The following is a 26,888-nucleotide window of genomic DNA, read 5'->3' on the forward strand; positions in this document are numbered from 1 at the left end:
AGTTGTTAAGAATATGGTTGATGGTTTTTGGGACACCCCTTGGGAAGTTGTATTGGAGATTAAAAGAATTCAAGTGCTCATGAAAGGGATGGAGGTGGCCATTGAACACACGTTGAGGGAGGGAAACAAAGTGGCGAATTTTTTTTAGCTAATCTAGTTTTTTTCTTTTGCATGTACTAAGGGTATATCTTTTAATACTTTTCAAGAGTTACCCAACGATGCAAAGACATTATTAAACATGGATAAGAATCAGCTACCAAACCTCAGTTTCCAAAATGGGAATTTTCGAATTGAGGGAGGATAGAAGAAATCAAGTAGTTCATTTTGCAGATACATTTACATATCCACAAGTCATCAAAATGAAAATGATCTAGTAGCAGTTTATTGGTTAAAGTGATAATACATGACATAAATAGAGAAGGGAAGCAACGTACCTGGTTTCGTTCAATGTAGCTCTCTTTCTAAATCCTTAGGTAGTGGTATTAGTTCTTTGTTGAGCTCAATCTATCAAGGATGAAGAAGGAAGGTTGTTTTGAACTAAAATGGTATGACATGCATTGAAAGAAAGAAAATCGTAATACAATATTGTTAAGAAGCTCAGACCAGGAAATATTTGAGTTGGAGAAGTCTCTAGTGGGAACGATTTCATGGCGTTGGTGAGATTTACAACGCCCGATGTGAAATACCTCCAAACTCAGACTTTGTTTCCAAAGCTGACCTCTACACAGTTGTGGCTTAACTCGATGCTGAAAGAGTCGAGCCTTGTGCTCTATTGTGAGAGATCTGATGAAGAAGGCGATGGTGGATTCCGATTTCACCTCCAGTTGTCCTGTTTGATTTTTTTAGTTGTAGTTTTTCATCTTTAGTTTCATTTTTCCAGATTTAGATAGCTAGTAGGGGTGTTTTGACTAGGTCTATTTTGGACCTGGTTTTTGGGTACAATTTTAATTAATAAATTGGGTGTCCCACCTTTTAACCAAAAAAAAATATCTAAAACACTATTTGTTTTAAAGAAAATTAAAATATTCAAACACATTTATTTTAGAACAAAAGAAGTGTAAATCACAAGTTAAAATATTAAAAATCATTCAAAAATTGATTGACCTCAAATTTTATCTATTATCATATAGTATCAAGAAATTATATAAATATTCAGATTATGAGATATATATCTAAGGGAAAAGGGTATGATATACCCCTCAACTTTGTCATTTAGAGCTAATATACCAATAGTTATAAAAGTGGCACATATATACCCCTAATGTTATACAAATGGCTCACATATACCATTTTCCCCTAACAGAAGTGAAAAAAATTAATTTTAGTTTAATTTTTTTAATTAGTTTTAAAAAAATATATGAAGATTGCCGGGCATATCAACAAAGTTGTGTTTGGACGTGTTGGAATTATACGAAATTTCTAAGTTCTTCTTTACTTGAAAGGGTAATCTAGAAAAAATTGAGTCACTTTTATTTCCATATGGGTATATTTAATCCTCCTTAAACATATATTATTTTTTAAACTTTTTTTTGTTTCAATGACTAATTTAGATTTATTATTTTGATGGTAAAATTTATTTAAGTTTTTCTAACATTCTTGTAAAATTTATCATAGATGACCCAATTTTTTTATTCAAATACAAAAGTTAAATTACAATATATCTGAAAAAATAGTTTTAAATTATAATAGCCACACAAAAAAATAGTTTTAAATTGTTTTCTTTACACTAAGGAATGAAAGAAAAAATAAAATAGGAATAAGAAACTCAAATAATGATAATCAAAAAGTCAAAAAATAATTTATGTCCGAAAAAAATTAAAATATACCTTGAAATTTTCTAGAAAAATCATATATACCCTTAATTTTTTTTTAAAGAAATCAAAAGTCAAAAATATAAAATTAAAACTAATTTTTTCACTTCTGTTAAATGAAGGGTATATGAGAGCTCATTTTGTAACGATAGGGGTATATGTGAGCCGTTTGTATAATGGTAAGGATATATATAAGCTACTTCATAACGAGGATCATATCAGCTCTAAATGACAAAATTTAGGAGTATATCATACCATTTTCGAGAAATTGATCAAAATGGTCCTTGATGTATAAGGGTTGTTTTATGTTGATCCTTAATATATTCCACATGATCTATATGGTCCTTAATGTATTATAAAAGAGGATCAATTTGATCCTTTGACCCAAAACTAACAGATACATCAAAAAATCAGGTTAACTTTAACGCCGGGTCCCACGTGCAAAATTTAAAACGCTCAAATTTTTTCCCTTTCCCCTTCATTCTCAGCATTTTTCCGATCTACTTCAGAAGAGCTTATGGATATTATTATTTTCTCCTCAACCATTAAAGTAAACTTCCCTCTTCTCATTTAACACAGAGTTCACTGCAAAATGTTAAAAAAGATGAAGTTTTTCTCTTTTTAGTTCATCTCTGAATCCCCAATTGCAACTCCAATTCAAAGATGATAAGTGATTTTTAATAGAAAGCAATTCTGGAAGTATTTCATTGTCGTTGTGTAAAAAATTGATTATTTTTGCCGATACATACAAAAGATCTAATCAAAGCCCTATGAGAAGGTGATGAAATTGATTCACGATCAATGCTTTTGATTTCGAAATTAGTAAAGAAACGGAGTGAAACTGAAAGTATATTGAAAGTATTTGAAAATGGACAGTAGCATTGTGTGATAACACTAGTTGAAAAGGAAGATTGAGACGGAGTCGATATCTCTAGATTAGAAATGAGTTTGAAAAAGAGAACGAAAAGGTGAAAAAAAAATAAAGAGCAAATTGGTTAATGCCAAAAGTAGAGAGAATGTGTGTTGGTATATTATCTTGTATGACTCTACTCTAGATTTGATATCTAATTGCGATTTGATCTTTTGAATCATGGTGCAAGTCAGTTTCCATAGGTTGATCTGTAATTTTTAGTGTATGTAATTGTATAGACAGCTTCTTTTCTCAAAAATATGGTGCTTTAGCTCTTATAATTGAAGTGCAGATTTCACATTAAAAATTTGGTCCCTTGTAATTGTAGAAACTGGTGCAAATTGAACATATCTCGTGCATATTTTATTGAGAATACCTGGTGCATCAATATTGAGAATTCTAATGTAAATTGAGCATATGTGCTTATAATCAATGGAAAATTTTGGTGCATTGAAACATTTTATTAGCACATCTGGTGCACTTTTAATGAGCACACTCATGTCTAGTGAAGTTCAGAATGGATATGATGTACGTAGGTCGTATCCTTACCTTGTGAAGATAGACAACAAACAATGATAACTAACAGGGAAGTGATGCAATTTTTGGAGATTTGTTTGCTTGCAAAACAGTTTACGTAGCTCTGGTGCTTATCAAGGGTTGGAACCATTTGTCCAACTTCAAGATTCTTATTTCAATTTTTATACAATCACATCTTTCTCATATCGATGACTTTCTTTGGATTTGAAATAAGGGGACAAGAAGTAAGAGTATAAATCCTTTAGATTCAACGTCAACCATGCTTCAACCTTAGTAGCTGTGTGAAAGTCGCTTAACTTCTCACATCTTAGACTGATGGAACAATAGCTGGTGCATATTGAAGTTTCTAATCACAAGTCGCAACTTATCAAAATCACATTACATGAGTTGATTCAAATGAATAAAAGCAACAAAAGAAATACTAAAGTTAATTTGTAATATCTTCACTTCAACCAGCTACTAGCATGAGACCAACAAAATATCTTCACTTCAACCGGCTAGCGGCAAAAACTCAAAAAATTCTTCACTTCAATCAGCTATCAAATAATCAACAAAAATATGGCCACTTCAAAATAGCTATCCATCTGAAACATATAGAGTCACCATTAACTAAGATATAAACCCAAAAAAAAAAAGTAGGTGTGACCAAATAAAAAAGATACCAGATTAAATATTCATGTCGGACGACGCAACATTATCATCATGGATAAATTTTGTTCTTCTAACCTGTAGAAAGAAAAAAATCAGATTCTTTTAAGATTCCAAGCTAACTTAATTAGGTATAAAAATATTTACCGGCAACTTTTCAAGTACAAATGAAGTAGAAGGCATCCAACAAGCTGACTCAAAAACTCCTCCTTCTGGCTGTACATAGTTAAACTTGCAAGTTCTCGTATTATGGCTAGACTTGTGACATCGACTACAGTTCGATCTCTTGCTTCCCGAATGCCTTGACTTACTAAAGATTGGAATGAACCATGAAATTGATAAGGAATGAGATTCGGTATCTACTCTAGATATGCAAGGGAGTGGGATGTGAGAGAAAGTCTTACGATCCAACTATCTCTTGTACCCCCTAATTGGCGCGGACACAACAGCTACATGGACCCCTTCCTTTCAGTTGTTGCCAGCGCTTTCCCGGGCCGAGCCGGAATTTTTTAGTAGAAAAGGAAGTTAACTGATGTTTGCTTCTTCTTCATCTTAGTTCTACTTGATCCTACTTCATCTTGTTCTTTCCTTCTTAACTTTTGCTTTCTCCCTGACTTATTTTGTCTTGAAAAAATTGGAGGCAAATGAGGGATCTTGCCTGATTTAGGCCACAACTGTGAACCATTTATTGGAAGAATAGCTGGTTCATAGATTCGCTTATACATTTTCACCTTATAACAGTCATCCACATAATTAATAACCTCAGCATTTTTATGTCAAATTGCCGAAATAGCATGCTTGCAAGGGATTCCTGTAATGGTCCATTTTCTACAGCTACATTTTCTGCCAGCAAGGTCCACAACCCAAATGTCACTCATACTTTCGCCAAGAATTTCAAAGTTCCATTCATTCGACTTTTTAGTAATAAAACCAACATCATCTTTTTCATTTTTGTGCAGAATACTCTTGATCCGAGGGCAAATATCATCAGAATTCCATCTATCAGCTTTATCCCTGTTAGCTTGTAATATTGCCATAAGAAGATATCTTAGTTTTTCCAACAAAGTGATGATTGGCTTGTCTCGAGCATCAAGTATCATACTATTAAACAATTCACACAAATTATTCAACAAAACATCACACTTAACATTGGGAGAAAAATGTGATTTAGACCATTCAGTAGGTTCCTTTTCTTTCAACCATACAGCAACTTCGACATTCAATTTAACAATGTCATTGATGCGAGCATTAAAAAATTCCACAGTTGTAGCACTTGCAGCAGCCCAAAGCGCACATTTTAGTGAGGAGCCACTAAAACCAGCCCTATTGAAATTATTATGAAGATGTCTCACGCAAAATCTATGACTCACGGATGGAAAAACTTCATTAAACGCTTCAGTGAGACCTTTTTGTTTGTCCGACATAAAGGTCCAATCAGCTTGATCATTAATCTCAAAATCATCAATTAAGTAGGTCAAAAACCATGACCATGTATCCCTAGTTTCCTTTTCTACAACTGCATAGGCCACTGGGAAAATATTATTATTGGCATCCAAGCCAACTGCAGTCAACAACTGATATCCATACATTTGACCTTTCAACCAACACCCATCCACACCCAATATTTTTCTACATCCAGCCTTAAACCCCTCCTTACAAGCAGCAAAACAAACATAGATTCTTTGAAATCTATATGGTTTGTTCGGCATTCTTCATATACATTGAAGTTCCAGGAGTTGACTTTCCAATTTCAAGGCTACTGTCCCAAAGGATGGAAAATTGTTCTTTCACATCTCCATCAATTAATGCAAGTGCCTTCTTTTTAGCCTTTCTAGCTTGAGCTAAAGTAACATGAGCTTTAAGTCCCACATTGACTGTGTCTGTAAAGTCAGACACCTTCCACTCTCTGTTTTGACTGATAGCATCAAGATACATTCTTGCAATGAAAGAAGAGGTTATTGTCTTGTGCGATGGTTCCAACGTATGCAGGTATGCTTGGAATCATAAGTTTTAATCTGAAATGCCTTGTCTCGATGCATTACCGATGCCATAATTACCCATTTACAATATGAATTTCTACACTTCATTTTTACTCTTTTTCCATCATTTTTGATCTACCTAATACTCTTCCCAGCTTTTACCTCATGAATTGATACCGCATTTTTGAACTCCTCCCTGCTTCCAAATGTATATTCTAATGCTAATATAGGATGTTTTGCTTCAGTTTTTGGGTTATGCTTTGGAAAATAAAAGCACTCATTATCAGAATCACAATTCAAACTCTTCTGATCTTCAGAGTCCACACAATCTGAATCTCCATCTTCATTAGACAACTTCCTCAGAACTTCGTCGTTAATAAGTTTCCTTCCATCCTCAAAGCTTTGCTTTTTTTGTCCATGTCTTTCAAGGATGGCATCGTCACCGGATAATTCATTTTCTGAATCTTCAAACTCATGTATGTGTCACCACATTCTATATGCTCTTGGTTTAATGTGCAATTTGTGTGGCCTATAATCTGACCTGAATCTACTTCAATGTAGGAGTCCAAATGTTCAAAATACAACTCAACTACTCTATCATTCGGGATAAATTTTTCAATTAAGAGAGCTTCTACTTCAGTAGACACTTATCTCCACCTATCGTCAAACTTTCCAAATTTATGCCAAAATATTTCCGAGTCATTCATATAGCCGCACATAACAACCATCTGCTTCAAATCTGCTAAATTAAGGTTTTTTGCTTCAACATAATCAAAATAGTCCACCATTCCTCCAACATAACTTTTGCTTGGTTGATGCTTCATCAGTCCCATATGATTAATTTTAATACTAAAAAATCCATCCTCGAACACCGGATCTGTAAAAAAAAAATTATAAGGACCACCACCTATATATATATTTGGGACCACTAGTGAACATTTTTTACGAGAGTAAAGGCTTAGGTTCTGAGACCCTTATCTTTAGCACTTTATGCTTTTGTAGAAAAACTCAAAACTAAAAAAGACAATACTTTTTACCTAGATAGAGACATAAGAAGTCATAAGAGAAACAGTAAAAAGAGTAGTAAAATACACGCAAATCATAAAATCTAAAAACAAAAATCTTACCATAATATAGAGTTGATTCTTTGTCGCCATTTCTTTTGATGAACATTCTATGTAATAAAGAAGAACGTAAGTATTTTTACTGCATATATAATTCTATAGTGAAACTTGAAAGAGATGAAAATGAAGAAAATTAGGGCACCTTTGGTGCTATGGCTTATGAGGAGATGAGAAAATTTTCGCGGTTTATTTTGAAGTGGGACCCAGCGTTAAAGTTAACCTGATTTTTTAATGTATCTATTAGTTTTAGGTCAAAGGATCAAATTGATCCTCATTTATAATACATTAAGGACCAAATAAATCAGGTGAAATATTAAGGATCAACATAAAACAACCCTTGTAGAAGAAGGACCATTTTGATCATTTTCTCTACCATTTTCCCTAGATCTAACATGGTTATTGAATACTTACGCAAATGGTTGGAGTTATTATCCTTATTTAGAAGTGAGAGTTGGAAAGGACCAACACTGCATTAATACTCTTGTACAACATGCATACAATTTTGTACATTAACTTTTGACTGCATTAATTAGTTGTACAACGTGCAAAAAGAATTGTACATTAATAGAAGGACTAACACCAAGGACTAACATTGCAATTATTATTATTACTCATTATCTAGAAGGACTAACATTGCAATTATTATTATTACTCATTACTCCTTATTAGAATTATTATTATTACTCATTTGACTCCTTATTAGAGTTGACACTTTAAAGCACGAACACGGCACTACCATGTTGTACACAAAGCATTTCAAATTGTACTATAAAATTAATTGTGCCTCATTAATTGTACACGTGCCTTTCTACATATACAACAACCCACATGAAGAATTAATTTTCTGACAATTTTGGTTATATTTTTCTTTAAAATACTTATTGCCTCGATTTTTATTTTTATTTTTAACATTTATTTTTTATTTTAAAAGATTGGAAATTTTATGTTAAAAATTTAAATAATAGAAAAATGATTTATTTAACTTTTATCATCATCAATATTACTAATTTATTTGACGTTTTTTTTTAATCTTCATCTCATCATTAATGTTATTTATATAATTTTCTTAAATCACTTATTTTTCTTTTTTTAACTCTTTTATATTTTATTTTACTCTTATTTAGAAATGGGAGTTTGGAGGACCAACATTGCACTAAAGAGTTGGACTAAAAGCTATAGAAATTGTACATTGAGGCCCACCAAAAAGATGAACTAAAGTAATTTCATATACTTCTACTTTTTCTACACATATTTTTCTTTAATAAAATAATTATTGCCTCCATTTTTTTTAAAATTTTTAACATTTATTTTTAATTTTAAAACATTGGAAATTTTATGTTAAAAATTTAAATAATAGAAAAAATGATTTATTTAACTTTTATCATCATCAATATTACTAATTTATTTGACGTTTTTTTCTTAATCTTCATATCATCATTAATGTTATTTATATAATTTTCTTAAATCACTTATTTTTTCTTTTTTAACTCTTTTATATATATAAAAGTTGGATATGTAAATGATGATGTTACATTTCTTAGAAGCTAAGATTACTCTGTTATTTAGAAGTGAGACTTAGAAGGACTAACACTGCATTAATACTCTTGTACAACATGCATACAATTTTGTACATTAACTTTTGACTGCATTAATTAGTTGTACAACGTGCAAAAAGAATTGTACATTAATAGAAGGACTAACACCAAGGACTAACATTGCAATTATTATTATTACTCATTACTCCTTATTAGAATTATTATTATTACTCATTTTGCTCCTTATTAGAGTTGACACTTTAAAGCACGAACACTGCACTACGATGTTGTACACAAAACATTTCAAATTGTACTATAAAATTAATTGTGTCTCATTAATTGTACACGTGCCTTTCTACATATACAACAACCCACATGAAGAATTAATCTTCTGACAATTTTGGTTATATTTTTCTTAAAAATAATTATTGCCTTGATTTTTATTTTTATTTTTAACATTTATTTTTTATTTTAAAAGATTGGAAATTTTATGTTAAAAATTTAAATAACAGAAAAAATGATTTATTTAACTTTTATCATCATCAATATTACTAATTTATTTGACGTTTTTTCTTAATCTTCATCTCATCATTAATGTTATTTATATAATTTTCTTAAATCACTTATTTTTTCTTTTTTAACTCTTTTATATTTTATTTTACTTCTTATTTAGAAATGGGAGTTTGGAAGACCAACATTGCACTAAAGAGTTGGACTAAAAGCTATAGAAATTGTACATTGAGGCCCACCAAAAAGATGAACTAAAGTAACTTCATCTACTTCTACTTTTTCTACACATATTTTTCTTTAATAAAATAATTATTGCCTCCATTTTTTTTTAAATTTTTAACATTTATTTTTAATTTTAAAACATTGGAAATTTTATGATAAAAATTTAAATAATAGAAAAAATGATTTATTTAACTTTTATCATCATCAATACTACTAATTTATTTGACGTTTTTTCTTAATCTTCATCTTATCATTAATGTTATTTATATAATTTTCTTAAATCACTTATATTTTCTTTTTTAACACTTCTATATATATAAAAGTTGGATATGTAAATGATGATGTCACATTTCTTAGAAACTAAGATTACTATTTATCTATATTCTCCAAAAAAAAATTTAAAAATGAAGATATCATACGCAAATTTATGGTTAAACTTAAACTATTTGATTCTCGAAAAATAAAAAGTCTCACATAAAATGGGACAGACGAAGGATAACTCTCAATTAAATTTATTTCACTTTTTATTTTCCATTTTTAACATAATTTTTCAAGTTGGATTTCTAGGAATTCTATAGTAGACCCATTTAAATTTTACTTTTTTGTTTTAAATTAGAGAACTTGGCCGCACTTCGCGTGATCATTTAAATTAAATATTTCTGATTAATTTTATATTTACTTTGTTGTTTAATCGTAATATTATTATTTGTCTTAATAATATGAAGATTGTGAAAAAAAATAAAGCTTCACAAATTTTACATCTATTAAATGAGGAAGAATATATTTTTTATCAAATAAGTTAAAATATATTTGCTAATAACAAATTCTTCCATTGCATGAAGTTCATCCTTTAATATATAATATATATTTCGGTCTACCATTCTCCTTAAATGTCTAAGAAATATCTCATAATGTCAAATAAGACTGTAATACTCCCTCTGTCCCTAATTACTTGTCCACTTTTAAATTTACACATTTATTAAGAAATCAATTAATGACATAGTGAGTTTATCACTTTACCCCTATTAATTATGAAGTAGATGAAAAGTTCTGCAATTTTCAAAGTAATTAGTCATTTAATTGAGGGTATAATAGGTAAAAAAATATTCTTTCTTGATTTGTTAAAATGGACAAGTAATTAGAGACAACTATAAAAGGAAAGTAAACAAGTAATTAGGGACAGAGGGAGTACTAAACAAATGCATCAACAAATGAAATTTATATTAAAAATATATTGAATAATGACGTAATGATACCTTAATAGAATTTCCTATCCATTTACAAAAAAAAAACCTTCACCCTTTCAATTTCGTTATATCTTCTTATTTAGTAGAAGAATCATCATTTATTATATTCTACTCCACCTTAATTTGTACCATCAGAGTTTTAAGAATAAACATTAAATTTTAAATCGAAATACAAATTCATTGAAAAATGACAGAAAAAATAATAATAGTATATGAAAATTAAAATAAGGTGCAAGAAAAGCCTTTTCACGATAATTTTTTGAAATATATTGACAACAATTAAAATGAAGTTGTTATTTTATCTTTAAAATTAAGTTTGATTGAATTGAATTAGTACAATGAGAAAAAATATTAAACTAATAACTTTTTGATGTTATTAAATGCATTTTATTTTTAATTGAGTAGTAGATTAAAAGTTCCAAATTAGGATATTAAAATAATATCTTACTCTCTCATTAATTATTATGGTATTGCAAACATTTATTTTCCTTAAATCGTGATTCATTTTCCATTTACAGTTATATCTAATTAATTTCTAATGTATTGAATGTGGTTATGGGATATTGAAATAATATCTTTATTTTTCCTTAATCATAATAAAATTATAATTTAACATTTATTTTTCTGAAATGATAATTTTGTTTTAATTCCTAGAACATATTGTTTACTATATTGAATGTAATTATAATAAAACATATTGTATTTAGTATGACAAAAGAACTCAAAAATTGGAGAAATTAGATAAATAGTAATCTTAACTTCTAAGAAATGTCACATCATCATTTACATATCCAACTTTATATATATAAAAGAGTTAAAAAAGAAAAAATAAGTGATTAAACAAAATTATATAAATAACATTAATGATGAGATGAAGATTAAGAAAAAACGTCAAAAAAATTAGTAGTATTGATGATGATAAAAGTTAAATAAATCATTTTTTCTATTATTAAAATTTTTAACATAAAATTTCCAATCTTTTAAAATAAAAAATAAATGTTAAAAAAAAAATCGAGGCAATAATTATTTTAAAGAAAAATATAACCAAAATTGTCAAAAAAAATTAATAAAAATAAATAACTATCTATTAGTAAGAATGGTGTCACTACATTTTCTATTTTAACTTTATTGTTACGTATGGATAGAAACTTTTACAAGAAGAAATGATCCAAAAATTTAAAAATAATGATTCCTTAAATGGTGATTCCTTTTCCATTTACAGCTTTTCAATTAATTTTTAATGTATTATATATGGTTATGGATATTGGAATAATAATTTTATCTTTCCTTAATCATAATAAATTATATTTTAACCTTTGTTTTTGTGAAATGATAATTTTCTTTTCATTCGTACAACATATTGATTAATATATTAAATGTAATTATAATAAAACATGTTGTATTTAGTATGACAAAAGAATTCAAAATTTTTAAAAATTATATAAATAGTAATCCTAACTTCTAAGAAATGTCACAAATATATATATATATATATATATATATATATATATATCTAAGAAAATGATATAAATTACATTAATGATGAAATGAAGATTAAGAAAGGAAGTAAAACAAATTAATAATAATATTGATGATGATAGGAGTTAAATAAATCATTTTTTATATTTTGTAAATTTTCAATATAAATTTTTCAGTCTTTTAAAATTAGAAAATGCTAAAAAAATAAAACTAAAACTAAAAATCGAGGCAACAATTATTTTAAGGAAAAAATAACAAAAAATGTCAGAAACATTGATCAGAATAAATAAGTATCTATTGCTAAGAAGGTGTCACCCCACATTTTCTATTTTAGCTTTATTATTACATATAGATAGAAACTTTAAGATGAAGAATGATCCAAAAATTTTAAAAATAACAAATCAATTATGTAAAAATACATGTGTAATTCTTATAAAGTTATAATAACTAATTTCTTCAAATAAATAATTAAATGAAAGAAAAAAAAGTAATTAAGAAAATAATATAAATAACACTAATTATGAGATTAATAGCATTGATGAGGAAAGGAACTAAATATGATCATCTTTTTAAATTCTTTTTTAAGAAAATATATATAAACTTTAATTAAAGATAAATAAGAAAAAAAACTTTAATTAAAGATACAAAAAATCAAGACAAAATAAAAGAAGAAAGAAATTAGAAGAATAATCAGGTTGAAAGAAATAATATCTAATTTTCTCTCTTTTCAAATCACAAAATAAATTTTTGCTTGTTCTCCTCCTAATTTGATACGAATTCCATAAAACGATTGATTTTTTCTCCAAATAATTTTTCTTACCCTTTGAAACACTAATCAGGCTTCTTATAAATTTCTCAACCACAATGAATTGTCTTTCCTTGTAGGAGGAATAAACATTTTTTCAAAAAGTCTTTTATTTTGAAAAGAATTTTTTGTTACATGATCTCTTTCTTTACATCAATGTCTTCACAAGAATAATGAGATATTCTCTCTTTCTCTTTTGTTAAAAAAGTCACATGACCTAAAAATTTAATGGACATCTTAGCGACAAAAGTTGATACCATATATTGGTCATTATCGTCAGAAGAAGAAGAGCCAAAGTGAAGAAATTTGTTCTTATTTGTTACAAATGCTCAACTATTTTGTTTTTATTTTATAGGCTAAATAATTATAAACAGTTATAAAAAATGAATAGTTTTTATCTTTTCATCTTCTATTTTCATTTACTTAAATCTATATTAGTGTAATGGATGTTATAAATGGCATAATTAATCAGGTATGACATAAATACTTATTTTTTAAATACAAATAAAAAATACAAAACAACGATAAAATGTCAAAAAAAGGAAAAAAAAGATGAATACAAATACTAGTCATAGAGAGATGCCACATCAAATTGTCTATATTCAGCTTTATATATACATATATAGGTTCATGCCCTTAGATGTTATTTTATTACTTTAGCTGGCATCGATATTTTTGTAAATCTGATATCTACTACATTTTATAATGTGGCATAGACTGACAATTGAGATCATAAATTTAAAATGATAAAATTTAATTTATTATAATACTAATATCAATATCATAAAGATATATAAAAAGTATTATAAATTGTAATAATTAACCATTTTTAAAAAAAAAATCATATAACTAATTTGATTTACACTCCAAAATTCATAGGTGTCACATAATTTACACATTAATTCTTCATTACTTAATATATGTAATTATATAAATGACATATAAATTGAAATTAAAAAATACATATTTTATTTGAAAATCACGTAATAGTACTATAGGGTATAATAATTAACAACTTAACATATTTTAAAATTTTAGTTGACTCTCCAAATTCCATATGTCTCATGTAATTGAGACAGAGAAAAACATATATTGGTTTAAAATTAATAAAAATATTATAAATTATAATAATTAACAACTTAAAATTTATAAAAAAAATCCTTTCAAAATTTTTAGTTGGCTCTCCAAATTCAATCAGTATTACAATAATTAAAACATAGAAATTAACATAGATTGGACTCCTGCTGACATTTATGTTTTCTTTTTCTAAATTTTTTCTTTTATACTTTATATAAATAATTTTTTTATGTAAAAAGTATTATAAATCATAATAATTAATAGCTTAAAATATTTCAAAACATATAAAAAGTTTTTGTTAACTTTCAAAATTTCATCTATACCGCATAAATTGGGAGAAATATAGATATATAGATATTTTAAGTTGCTAATTATTGTGAGTTATAGTACGTTTTATGTAATTTTCATATATATTACTCGGTCCTGATTTATGTGATATAAATGAAATTTCAAAAGTCAATGAATGTTTTATAAGTTTTTTTTTATATTAACTTGTTAATTATTGTGATTTCTAATATATTTACGTAAAACATACTCTAAATACAAATAATTAGCAACTTAAAATATATAAAAACATACTAAAAAATTAATTAATTTCAAATTTCATATGTACCACGTAAATTAAAACAGAAACAGTAACATATCTCGTATCTAGTATATATATAGGTTAGAGTCCGAGAAAGGGCTCTCCCTGGCTCGGAAATTAGGAAATGGCGAATGTTTCAACACCAAAAGGAAGATGGAGCAACCTCTCGAAATATGCTTCTAGAATTTTCTTTGTCCTCATCTTCCTTCAGGTCCCTTTGTTCAGGTATAACTGCAAACTTGAGATGGTTGAAAATTCTTGATCCAGATTGTGATTCTACTAAGTTCGATTATGTGTAGATCTGGTTCATTCAATTAAATCTAGCTTTGTTTTAGTACAAGTTAGTATAATTTTGTATTTCCAACAATCTTGCATTAAAGTCGCCTAGATCTTGAATTCAGTGTGTAAATTCTCTTGAATGTGTTCCATAACTTTTGCAAGTTCCGTTTAGATAGTTGCTACTTGTTTAAATCCCACTTCCTTTGTATCTGCCATCCCAAATTTCCACTTTCTAATGCATCTATATTTCTACTCCTGCTGCATTTTATTTGTTTTTCTTACTCTCCTTCTAACACCTATTATCTCAATTTACGTCTTACTTTTCATCTCAACTCTTACTTTACAAGTTAATATGCTTCAACGTTGGCAACTTTGGTTGGGCTAAGCCGTCTCTAATCTCCAGTTTTCAGATAATACTACGTTTTCCCTCTTAGACCAAGTGCTATGGTTCCATTATATGCTTCTTGATGGTGTGGATTTTGATTGTTAATTTTGAACTTACAATGGTTCTCATTTGGAAAAGTAATTGGGGTGGTGTTGATGTTTGTAATCACATTATTTATGTTTTTTGAGTCTGTTAACTTGTCTCAGTGTTAGTGATGGATCAGTTAGTTTTGAGCACGGTGAATGAGTACTCGCGTCAATTATTTTTTGAACATGGTAAGTGGTGACTGAGAGTATTTAGTCACATTCAAGCAAATTGATATCATCTCTGCTACTCATCTTAGTTAGGTGTCTTTTTGGGTGTGGATATAGAAGATTAGTTGTTGTGGGTTTTCCTTAAGAGGAAGGAGGGTGATTTCCAGAAAGGTTGCCGTGTGAGGAAATTTCTTTTGGGAAAATGGTTTGGGGCTCCCTATTGGAAACTCTATTTTGCTTAAAATGATTGATAACAAGTGTGGCCTTCAAGAAAAATGATTGATAACAAGTTAGGCCTTCAACAAATATGATTGAAGGTATCTTCTTTTAGTCTCTTGTGGTTATCTGCAAACATTTCCCCTGTTTTCTCTTTATTGCTCATAAAATTGACAACGACATACTTTTGCTTTCCTGGAAAGACATTTTTCTAACCTTATTTATGAAAGGGACGGAGTTTGGTTATTTGCTTATGGCCTTTTCATGTTTTTATTGTACATCTAGTTCACATTGCTTTTACACTTATTCATTAGGAGATATTTTGTGCCTTGGACTTCTAATTCTTAAGAAGAAGGATAGAGAGCTTGAGGATTTTGCAGTTCTACGATTCATGGGCTTTTTCGCTCGAATCTTTGCCTGTCATCTTACCTACCTCTTCCCCATCCTCCCTTCCCCAAAAAGATAAAAAGGAAAAAAAAGAGTGAGGAAATTTTTCCCCCTCTCATCTTAGCTAGCCAAAGTCTTAGGGTGTGTTCGGTATGGAGGAAAGTATTTTCCAAGGAAACATTTTCTCGGAAAACAAGTGGTTTCTTATTTATTGTCTTGTGTTCGGTACAAAGTTACCAATTTCAAAAAAAAAAAAGAAAAATTGTCTTGTGTTCGGTATGCAAGTCAAAAAATTATCCTAAAAGCATTTGGTATATATCTAAGACAAAATTATGAGGATGGGGGTTTGGTGGGTGGGTGGGTGATTGTGAGGGGGGGGGTGGGGGTTCCTTATTTTTAAGGAACTTCTTTTTCTAATAAAATATTTTCCAAATTTTTTAACCAACTGAACACGAGTAAATAACTGAACACACCCTTAGAGTATTACTTTTCTAGTCTTTTGTAGGGAAGCTATAGAGCTTGAAGAGCTTACATCGTTTTCAGGTTAGGGTGGTTCCATTCTCGTATCAATGTTAATGACTTCTACCAGACCAAATAGTGCTTTCTTGATCAGTTCACTGTGTGTCATACTCAAACTGAGAACTTGCTTGATTTATTACTGCAGTTCCTCTTGCTTGAATGGCACAAAATATGTTTCCTCCACTTACCTAAGCGATTTATTTCTCAGATATAATTTTTTTTTTTTGTTTTTCCATTGCATTTCAGGGAGAACGATCTAATATTTTAGGACATTTGGATTGACTGAAATGCTTAATATATGAAAGAGCATCACTTGCCTCATGTATGGAATAGTGTGAAACCTTTTCTCCTTTTTCTTTTATGATAAAGCGGAGAGTGATTTTGTAACACCACGGTCTGAAGCAGAGATGTCAAGCTTAAAATCTGCACGCACTAACTAAGCTCTCAGCATGGTGCTGTTTATTTGAGTCATTTGGGATAGAAATAGTAAGGCAAGTTTTGACAGTCTTAATTAATTTATTAATTTGATCATCTGAATTTCATCTTGTGAGTGAGTGGTGTGATTAAACAAAGCTTTGCTTAAACCTAAGATATTGAAGTTATGATATGAATTAGTTACCCAAGTAAGGTTTAAGCTCATTCTTGTTCTTGAATGGAGGTTTATTCGGATCATAAAGAGTGGTCATGCTCAGCCAAGCATTATGTTACAAGGATAGAGTTTGGCTTCTGTAATAGGTCTTGGACGAAATTGAAGCCACCTCATGTAAGTTTCAAAATTCGACAAGCATAATTTTACTAGTTCGATGAGTAACTTTATGTAAAAGAATAGTCAAAAAGGAAAGAAGCTATGATCCTTAGACTAGTGGCGGATTGGATTCATTATTTTATTTGGGCAGAGTCTAGTCGTGATATTGACTGCTTCAGTAGCTTCTGCCTAGTGGTGAGAGGACTTATGTTGTCTACCTGGTCAAAATTCTTCTTTCTTGTCATAAATTTTGCTAGTATGATCTTTTTTCGGTGACTGCTTCGAGAGCATTTTTTCTCCTTTGCAGTGAATGTTTGTCTTTTTCCGTGATTGTTCGATAATACTTCTCTTTTCATCTGTATCAAAAAATACTTCTCTTTTCATCTGTATCAAAAAATACTTCTCTTTTCATCTCTTTTGAATATTTGTTTGGGCCTATTCCGGCCATTTTACTTTTATTAGGGCTCTATTTTTTGCCACCATCGATTTAGCTGACACATTATTCTCCAGTATGATAACATGTCATCCTCCGGTCGGCTGACACATTATCAGTCAGCTAGAACGAGTCAGTTGAGATGCCATCATTCAATTGACATGTAATCATTATTGTCAAGTGACATGTCATCTTCAATAAGTACCACGTTGCATAGAGCAATAGTTTCCTGTCAACACCACGTGCCTGTCCTGCCATACGTTTCCATTTCCAGTTAGCGCCACATTGGCGTCAAGCAACAAATCTCTTCAGTCAGCATCTTTCTCGAGCCAAGCCATTGGGCAATGCCATATTGCTGCTCTAGTAATGGCTCATTAATGCCACACCACTATCCAAAAACTCGTTATATTCTTCTCGTCGTCCAGCAGCATGTAACTTCTCAGTTTGCATTACGTCATCGTTCAACAAGTTATATTTCATGTTGGTGCCTTAATAGAGCCATGTTGTCCTCGACATGTCACTTTAGTCAGTGCCACATCGACAATGCGTTCCCCACTTTAGTGACCATTTAGTCACATCCTTAAGTGCTATATAAGAAATCCCTGTTGTTCATTGTTAATAAACCACGTCAGTAAAAAGTTTCCTCCTTTTTCCCCTCTTGTTTCAGACAACACTTCTCATGCATGCTCAGTGTTCTTAAAGGCGCTCCTTTTGCCTTTGGCGACGAGGCGTGGGGAGGCGAGGCCTCTCCTCCTCTTCTCCTCAGATTTTGCAAGTCGCGACCCCTAGAAACTTACGTGACCTTCGCGAATCACGAGGCTGCTGCTCAGGTACGACTTACGCGACTGCTGTTCAGGTACGACCCCTGGAGACTTACGCGAATCTCTTCTTCTCTTCTAGTTCTTCCCTTCTTTTCTTCTTCTTCTCTGTTTTTCAGCAGTACGACTAAGCTGCTCTGTTTTTCAGACCTCTATTTTTAGTGGTAGACTGGTGGTGAAGTGTGAACTGAGTGCTTTGTTCTTCTGTTATGTTGAAGTGCTCTGCTGCTCACTGCCTATATTTTTAAAAAAATAAAATTTAATTCTTCTATAATTATTTCTTCCCTACTTAATTTAGTTTTATACTAATTAATAGAGTATTTTGAATTATTGGTTCATTCAAGTTCTAGACTTTTGATATCTACTATTAGTTTTTGAATTGAAATGTTTGCTAATATATGTTATTGCTATTAAGATTTTGGATATTTATATATGCAATTAAAATTTTTAATTTTTGGTATTAATTGGCGCCTCGATTCAAAAAGGTGAGCGAGTGGCGAGGCAGGCCCTTGTCGCCTTTTGTCGCCTCTCGCCGTCCAAAACACTGTGCATGCTTGACCTCACTGTTACGGCTGGTTGGAATTGTTACCAAAATTATTGATCTCTAATAAACGAATGTGTTTTATCACGGGGACCATGAGATGCTATTCTCAAGTTTGGAATCACAAGTTTCTGTACTAGATTAATTTATGTTGATTGCTAAGAATCATAATCTTATCGGAAACAATATCTCTACGGCTCTACCTGGTAAGGTAGGGGTAATGTCTTTGTACACTCTATCCTCTCCACACCCTACTTGTGGGGCCATACTGGGTAACAAATTTATAAACTAGATTAGTGTAACAAAGTTTCCTCACTTCTCTTTCGTGAAAGTTAATCGGAGTGTTTAGTAGCTTTTACTATGTTGTATAATTGGAAAAGAAACATCTCTTACAAGAATTCTCCATTATTGCTTACTCCTTCTCCAAATATCTTCCTTCAGGGTGCCATGCAGATCTGGTATGTGCTCAACGCCTATGGAAGTCACTTCTTCCCAGTTGATTTCCAGTGAGATCTTTCCTCTTCCATTAGTGAAGGCCATGCTCTATCCTGGTGCAGTTGCTAATGGCTTAATCACAAGCAGGACGGTTCCAAGCTGGGATAATCTGCTAAACATCTACAACCTGACAAATGTGAAGGAGGCCTCAGCTGTAACTGACCTACAACGCTTGGAGGTTTGGCCTTAAATCTTTATTTCTCATTTTATGACTACTTTAAGATTGTGGTCTCCACACACACACACACACAGAGGCAAGTACAGTTCTGACCATGTTTGTTATGATATAATTTATTAAAATTATTGAAGCTGGTTGTTAAAGGTTACTTCTTTATATTGTTTGTCATTCTTACTTTCATGAATTTGTCAGTCTGTAGATACCTTTAGTGTTTGCTTGATTTTTTTTGGCCTTATTCGGTCCAGCAAGACGTGTCTGCCGTGCTTAATTTGTTTTGATTGTACACTTTTTGACATATGCTCCGTGTTTCATTTACTTGCTTACTCCCTTTATTTCAAATTAGTTATCCTATGTTTTATATTTGGATTATATTGGAAGTTTGTCCATATTCACTCATTGAATACTATTTTTTTTTTTGATAAAGTTAAAGTTGAAGACTCATTGAATACTATTTCCCTACTCAAAAAGTGACAGGGACCCACTTCTATATCAATAAAGGTTTGGAACTTTCAAAAAATTAAGTTTATGTCCACTTTGGGATTACTTTTTATGAAAATACTAACAGAGCTATACTTACCTTACCTTTGGCACTAGTGCCCTGTAGGACTTACCAAAATTGGGGTAGGTAATATGTACTTTAAGAGGGTTGAAGAGCTGAAAAGAATATGATTCTCGCTAGAACCTTAGACTATTTTAAGAGGGATCGAAGAGCAGAAAAGGATATGATTCTTGCTGGTACCTGAGACAGTAGCTATGCAATGAAAACTTAGGTTAAGATCTCTGATCTTATGTGTTCTTCAAAACTTTTGTAAGTTCTCCAAAACATGAGGAAATATCAAAGTCTTTATGGAGTAGGAAGTATATACAGGGAAGAATTTCAAGAGATGCGTTACAAGCTTCATGATCCTTGTGCTAATGGTGATTTCTTGAAATGTTTGGTCATCCTTGTTGCTGCTTGATAATATAATCGTCTGTGTGTTGGTGGTATGCCTCAGGAATAGTGAATATTAGGGAAGCAATCATATTATTTTAGTAGTATTAAAGTACTAATAGATGTGATTCTAAAACTCAAGCTCAAGCTCTGCTAATTTCCATTTTGGAAAATTGACTTCAACATTTCCCTAGAAGAGTGACATGTTTATTTTTGTTGTTATCGGCTCATCTATATCATTTTCGTTTGAGAAAAAGGTTCATTTATGCCATTATTTGTTAACTAAAAGGGCATAGGTGAGCTTTTTTCTCAAAGTTTGATGTCATATTTGAGCCTTTTCCCCTTTAAAAAAATGATCTAATTAATGACGTGGTCAAATCATTATTGACCACGTGTACAAATTGGTTTTAGTTAACAAATAATGGCATCAATGAGTATTTTCTCAAATGGAAATGACATAGATGAGTCAAACTTTTAACGTATGACATAGATGCGTCTTTTCTCAAATTTCAATGGCAATCATGGCATATTTGAGCTTTTTTTCTAGCTTTATAGGAAGTGCACTTTTAGAGCATACTAGTTTAGAGTACATGCTTTGCATGTGTGTATTTGTTACTTTAAAAAAAAGCCAAAACTATTTAGACCCCTTGTATGTCAATTATCAGTTGATGAAGTAGACATTGAGACAAAATCGTTAAGATGGTGACAAATCCCTTTATAGAAATGGAGTGATTAATAAATAAAAAAAAATTTGAAATAAATATTTTATCCATATTTAATCTCTTAATATTTATTAGGAAAAAAGGAAAATATATCACATATTTTAGGATTTTTTTTTATGTATACAAGGAAAAGAGAAAATCTAACTAAAAAAACTAAAGAAAGACGAAAAAGATGAAAAACGTGCCTCAAAACTTGGTTTAAAATAATGTTTGGAATTTTGCAATGCATAAACAACAACACTAAAAATACTAAAATCTATCAACACGACAACCTGCTAATTTTTAACTTCCTTCAATCTGGAATACTCTTACCCTACAATCCATCAACATGTTAACAACTCAAACATACAAAACTTTAATTTCTTAGCGCATTGCCTTGTAGTTTCTCTTTTCTTCTTTTAACATATCTTTTAGGATTTCCTTTTTTACATATACAAGGATAAAAAGATCTACTAATATTAATATTTTCTTCTGCCTATAATTTTTAGGACTTCTTATTTCTTTTCAAGATTATAGTTAATATTATAAAAATAATTAAATAATAGTTTGAGAAAAATAATAAATGATAGTTGTCTATTAAAGTTTAGTGTACTAGCTTTGCACATGTGTCTCACATTAACTACTAAAATTGTATAGAAGGAAAAAAATATAAAAAGTAACAACTGACATTAAAATAAAATTATATCTATTTAATTTTATTTTTTTTATATATATATATATATATATATATATATTATATCTCAAATATGCTGTTCTTTGTTGCATGTAATCGTTTTTTTTTCTTCATATAAGCATTTTCCAGACAAAAATGTATTAACTTGAACATATTATATGTACAAATAATGCAATAATCACATTAACAACATAAGAAATAAAGTTCAGAAAAAAGCATACCTTCAAATTAGCTTGTAACACAAAGATTCAATCACATGCTCTATATGAATATTTCTTCACTTGCACAAGAAAATTGAAGAGTCAATCAATAAGGACTTATTTAGGTTTACTCATACTAGTATCTGGATATGTGCAACGTATGTCTCTAAGTAACTTTTTATAGATATATTAGAATGATTAAAATTCTATGAAAATATGTAAAGTTTCAACTTTGATTAGTAGTTAGCATACTTTGAAGTCACAAATGACTAAGTTGAATCCAAATAAAAAATTTGTAACAATAAAAAATTATAGAAAATTAAATTAAATAACTCTAATAGAAGGAAAACACAGAAAATAAATAGAGAAGAAAAAATACCAACATACATTTCCTTCTCAAGTCTTTAATCATAACAATATAGATGGAAAAAAGTAATATATAGGATCAATACATAATTTTTCGAGTTCCTGTTGACTCCTTTCACAACCAATAAAAATCCAAGAGTCTCATTCATCAAGTCAAATTAAAGAATGAATCAAATAACACAATAATGATAAAAGCTTCACTACTTTAGTACATAATGGAAAGAATGATCTTGGCTAAGGGTCTCATAAAACAAAAAAGATGAATTATATAGAAAAAAATGGAGGAATATCAAAAGATATCTTAATGTTTTAAATTAAATAGTTGGAAGTTATGTATATGAAAAGCATGAGAATATGAATACTTGGAGTAGCAACTAAATAAATAATTATATATGAATCATGAAGTTGAATATTTAAAACAAATAAAAAATAATTTAATAAAGAAGAGAAAAAGATAAATACAAATAGCATTCAAGTGTTGTACCTATGTGGAAACCTGCAAAAAACAACAAATCTAATATCAATAAGTTAATGAGAAATTATTATAACCTAAAAAAGGGAAGAAAGAAATACCAACTAAGAAAACAGGGTGAGGGGGATACATATTATTATAGGAAGGAGAGGAAAAGGCAATAACTCTTCAAGAGTTAGGAGTACTAAAGAATTCATTTGAGTCTAAAAGATTAATGACATGCCCATTACCTAAGATATTTAAGGTGTAATTATTTATGAGTAAATGAGGCAGCTATTGGACAAAAATTTGAATTTGTAATATCTAACACTTTCTCATTTTTAGTATTTAGTATTATAGTATGATATAATTACAATGTAATATTAACTTAATTAAATGTTTTATAATATTTTTTTGTTTAATATAGGGGTGAAATGAGGGTAATATGAAAAAGGGAAGAAATAGCAGAGATGTAACTGCATTATTAATTTATTATAGTGATTTTTAGCAGTATTTATCGTGGAACGTTGACATAATGAATAATTTAGTTTTAGCGTTTATAAAGGAGCAACATATTTCTTTTCTAATGGTATTATTGTAGTAACTCAACTTTATAGGATTATTTTGGTATTTCAACTTTTAACTTTTTTTTTGTTCCCACTTGTAGTAATATATGAATATGAATGAATACTAGTTGAAGAACGTCTAATAACTTTACAAAAATAACACATATTTTTGAGTGAAAAGTAGAAAAAGGACATTAATATTCATACATCATTATATGTAGAAGAATTGATTTTCAAGTAGAATGAATGGAATTTAGCTCCTAAACTAATTCTTTTAATCAATTTTAAAGTCTTCTCTCTCTTGATTTGGTGTAGTTCTCACACACTTCCGATAAAATAGGCTTTTCTCCTAGGAACTTTTTATCTAAAAGTTCGATGAAAACTTTTTTTCATTATTGAAATTATTATAAAACTTTTCTTTCCATCACCCTTATATAGTATCACCTATAAATAATTTTTCTATTTAATTAAGATGACAAGTTACTTGGGCATTTTTTATTTTCACAAAGTAAACTTTATGAAAAATAAAACCAAATTAATCGTCATTAGTGCTTTTACCACCCGTCATTAGCAATGCCCAATTTGTCGATGTTGTAATTACATGGAATTATGAGTTTCCATGTAAACCAATTTTTTTATAAAAAAATTGTGAATCTCATTTTTAATTTTTTTTTTATTAATATATTTGTTTTTTTTTATTTTAATTTAACTAAGATTTATAAAAGGCATGAATAATAGTTTTAACAATTGTCTATTATAAAATCATTTAATAAGAGGCAAAAAGTTCAATCAATATTTCGAATGGTCTTCATAATATATAGTTAGATAGATAATTATATTGAAAATAATAGTAAAGGCAAGTTGAGTCCTTTTTGTACTCGAATCAAAAAAAAAAATTCCGTAATTTTCTACTCTTTTTTAAACTCAAATTATTTCCTTTTCTAAATGTGAATAGTCTTCTTATATAAATTTCAAGACTATATTAGGATTTAGGAGTTCTTACCTATTACAAATAAGTAAAATTTAATAGTAGTAATTTTAATGAATTTCAAAATCTTAAATATTAGAATAGAATAATAGTTAAATGACAATTATGTTTAGGAAAATAATGAAAAAATGATTTTGTCTAAACGCAGAATCTTTTAATGAAGTACAAGTGTCTTCATGCTTTTAATATAGGATAAATATATATAGATACTTTCACCTTCATCCTCCATTTTTCATAATCAACTAGAGGACTAGACAGTGGATGCTTACTGTTAAAAGATCCATTCTCAATTAATAGTTTTAGTGAATATATCTTAAAGCGAATTACCCATAAAAATAAAATTGCCCATGTTACAGTGGGAGAATAGTGAGATGTTGTCTGTGTTTTGAACATTCTCTTCACATCTGCAATGATGTTTTGTTTGATTATAGATCACGTATTCTTTGGTTTGGTTTGGTTTATCAAGTGGCTATCTTACTTTGTGAAAGGTTCTTGCCGGAAGCTATTTTTCTGTGGCTGGAGCTCTTATTGGGATATTAAAACCTGGAAGAATGAGCATGTTTGGGACGCTACTTATTGTTTGGGGGCTTATCAAGGAAGGGATACTTAACAAGCCGACGAAAGTGGATGCTGAGAGGGCAGTGTATGTGTACCCAACTATGTTGCTAGCATTGGTATGTTCTTTCATGTCTGTGAAGTATGATATGAAAAAGGTGACAAGAGGTGCCCCAGCTAGACCTGTTGCAAAACCTCTGAAAAGTTCTTCAAAAGCTAAGCTGAAATGAGCATGATTTTCAGACTTTCAATCTCCCCGTAGTTCTTACTTACTGCTTTCATTCTTTTTTACCCTGAGATATGCACTTGTCTGGACTGTATATTGTAATAGAGGAGAAGAGAAATCAAAATCTGTAAGTTTTAAAGTTGCTGTTATGCTCAAGTATATTTCACTGTTTTTGGTTTCACTGCTTAGCAAATTGAATTGAAGGATAGTGCATGCTGCGCTTCTTGTTTATCCCCATCTTCACATTATCTTATACAGACAGACGTGTTGTTTTGGGAGACTGTTTGGAAATGAATGATGTTGGAAGCCGCTGCTTTGGGTTATTATTCTTGTCACATTTTTGGAACAAACTAACTACTTATTTTTTAGTCAGACTCACTTCCAAGTTCCATCCCTGCTCAAATTAGCAAAAAATAATATTTAAGAAATCGCAAAATTATTTATTTACTTTCCAGCAAATTACGTTTGGGTGCACTTACAAAGAGGAGCTTCTTCTTTTTCTTTTGGTTTATTTTTATCATTTTTGCTAATTAAACATTTTTTTTCAATTTAATCAAGCACTCCAAAAGTTCTTAAACTAAGTCAATCCAAAGAGGCACCCAGTGTTATACATATTTGTCTTAGAATGTCTATTATGTAGGAATTTTAGTTGGGGTTTAAGTTAGTTTTTCCCTATAGATAATAAGGGTTTCCTGTCACGACCCAAAAATAGACGTGATGACACTCGGCTTATCCCATCAATACAAGTTGGCCTAAAAGTCAACCATTACGATAAAGTACGAAAATAAACAATAAATAAAAGTCTAATACTTTAATAAAATGTGGAAATTCATAATCGACTTAAATATATCCAAAACCTGGTTGTCACGTGTACAAACTTCTAATGAAAGAAAATACTAGTTTCAAATGACATTGTTTCTAGAATAGAACAAGATCATAAATAATGAGAAATAAGGTCCGTTGAGATGACAAACAACTACCTCACAAACCTCCACAAGAAGCCTCAGACAAGAAGAGAATAGAGAGTATCACAACGATCCGGGCTAGTAACCTACAAAAAGTAGAAGCAAGGGGTGATTACCAGACTACACGATACTCAACAAGAGAACTCCTAAACACCGAGCTTAAGGGTATAGAATACGGGTATTCCTCACACCCTAACCGAACATCCACAAGTACAGCCTGCATAAAAACCACTCCAACCTAATAGTTCACAATTTACATAGAACACAACTTAACAACAACACTCATACAATTACATATCCTCAACAACAAACTCAGTATTCATCCATCACAAGTTCCACAGAAAGACACTCACAATAAAATTCGTCGCGGTGTGTGACACATCCCTCGATAATAGAATTTGTTGCTGTGTGCGACACGTCCCTCGAATCATAATATCCGTTGCGCCGCGCAACACGTCCCTCGAAATAGTACATCATCTTTAATTTTTTATTCTTTCTCAATTCATAACACTTATCACAATCATG

General features: G+C 30.0%; 1 protein-coding gene across 1 annotated transcript; it reads left to right on the forward strand.

Moving 5' to 3' along the window:
- The first annotated feature begins 14,550 nt into the window (after positions 1-14,550).
- Positions 14,551-25,579, forward strand: LOC125825717 (uncharacterized). Its single transcript, XM_049505029.1, has 3 exons — positions 14,551-14,695; positions 19,489-19,720; positions 25,106-25,579. Exons 1-3 carry the CDS (start codon positions 14,595-14,597, stop codon positions 25,400-25,402), a joined length of 630 nt encoding a protein of 209 aa, XP_049360986.1. The 5' UTR covers positions 14,551-14,594; the 3' UTR covers positions 25,403-25,579.
- The last annotated feature ends 1,309 nt before the right edge of the window (positions 25,580-26,888 follow it).

The sequence above is a fragment of the Solanum verrucosum genome, unplaced genomic scaffold (genome assembly GCF_900185275.1).
Source record: "Solanum verrucosum unplaced genomic scaffold, falcon-dt-bn FXZP01000003.1, whole genome shotgun sequence".
Classification (NCBI taxonomy): Eukaryota; Viridiplantae; Streptophyta; class Magnoliopsida; order Solanales; family Solanaceae; genus Solanum; species Solanum verrucosum.